Source organism: Amyelois transitella, chromosome 11, assembly GCF_032362555.1.
Source record: "Amyelois transitella isolate CPQ chromosome 11, ilAmyTran1.1, whole genome shotgun sequence".
Lineage (NCBI taxonomy): Eukaryota > Metazoa > Arthropoda > Insecta > Lepidoptera > Pyralidae > Amyelois > Amyelois transitella.
In genome coordinates this window covers 5,674,262-5,675,955 of record NC_083514.1, presented here as the reverse complement: position 1 = coordinate 5,675,955, position 1,694 = coordinate 5,674,262, and the positions used below count along the sequence as shown (strand labels likewise).

The window sequence follows — 1,694 nt, the reverse complement described above, 5'->3', positions numbered from 1 at the left end:
CATAAAAGATGAATAATTGGCACATTCTTGTGCAGCTTTTACCGTGATCAAATATGTTTTTTTTTACTATTATTTTATTTGTTCAACTGGTATTTTTGTCGCAAGTGTTTTGAATTTTCTCCAGGCTTCTAGGATCTAATACGGGTTAGGTTCACCTACAAAGGTTGCGGAGGTCACATGGAAGTCGATATTCTCAATTTAGAAAATAAAATCGATTAAGTACCTACATAGTATTTTTTTTAAAGAACTATGCACATTTTATGCTTTATTACCAAAGAATTAACAGCAGTCGTCCCGGCGAAATGAACATGGCTACTTTGTATTCAGGTCATATTCTACGAGGCCGTTTCTTCACTCTGATGCTTGGGTACTTACTTTAGTATAAATGGACCAAAACTAACAACACAATGACATATTCACAACAGCAGTGCTGATCTCTAGTACTTTGACAAAACCAAACCCATCACAAACAAAATGTTTAAATTGGTAAGTTTAAAAAGTACCTACTTATGTACAGTAGGTACATATGACAATTCAGTAATAAAGAAAATAAATAATTTAATTTATTTTCGTATGAATTAACCATGAAATGCAAGTGCCTAATTGTACTATAGGTATATGAAAAGTCTAGTCTTTATTGCAAGACATTGATTATATAGTCATATATAAAAGCAACCTCCTTAATTTGCAGGCTGTAAAGATTTTGGCTAAATCAGTTTTAACTAGATCGGGCATTGGAACTTGGGGGGGTATTTAATGTTGTGTTGCTAAAAAAAACTTATGAAAAGCCCGCAAATAAAGACCAGAATTTGGAATCCAGTAGTACAGCGATAGACGGGTCTGGTCATTCAGCTAAAATACTAATTTTTTTAAATTTATTTTACCAGTTCATTTTCGCGTGCTTCCTGGCCTTCGCCGCCGCTAAGCCCGGTGCTCTGATCGCGCCTGTAGCGTACACCGCTGCCTACACCGCTCCTGTGGCCGCCGCGTACACCGCGCCCGTCGCCTACTCCGCCCCACTGGCGTACTCCGCCTACACCGCCCCAGTTGCTGCGTACTCGGCTTACAGCTATGCGTCGCCCTACTCTGCCTATTATTTACGCCGTTGATTTCCGATGAATGACCAAATAATAAATTTATGACCAATTATTACTATATTTTTATTACACCTCAATTTATTATACCTGCCTTATATTCATCTTTTACTAACCTAATGACTGAATACCATGTTTATGCATACGTACAAGTCAGTAATTAGGTTGGCGCGATGAATCGTTTTTTAAGATGGAAGATTTTTGTGCTATGAAACATATAAATACATCTTGTGTCTGAATGTGCAGTTTCCTCACAATGTTTTTCGTCTACGTGAAAGCATTATCTAGCTTTCAAACTTATTACAATGTACTTACTTAGAAAAGAGACATTGGAACATAAATAATGCCACTAATGTTACATTTTCTGAGGCATGATCCAATTTTTTCAGTGGGTGTGCTGATGAAGGGACTAATACTGTACAAAAAATGGAATGTATGTAGGTAGCTAAAGACCCAGACTGAAGACACATAGGCTTCTTTTTTCCCGGAATTCCCTTGGAATTAATTAAACGCGGACGAAGTCGCGGGCGCCCTCTAGTAATATATATAAGTACAGGATAAATTACACATATTGAGTTAGTTTCAAAGTAACTTTGAGAC

The 1,694-nt window shown here is 37.1% G+C and overlaps 1 protein-coding gene across 1 annotated transcript; it reads left to right on the top strand.

Moving 5' to 3' along the window:
- Nucleotides 1-422: 422 nt before the first annotated feature.
- Nucleotides 423-1,123, top strand: LOC106135077 (pupal cuticle protein C1B). The gene is made up of 2 exons (XM_013335263.2): nt 423-486; nt 888-1,123. Exons 1-2 carry the CDS (start codon nt 475-477, stop codon nt 1,107-1,109), a joined length of 234 nt encoding a protein of 77 aa, XP_013190717.1. The 5' UTR covers nt 423-474; the 3' UTR covers nt 1,110-1,123.
- The last annotated feature ends 571 nt before the right edge of the window (nt 1,124-1,694 follow it).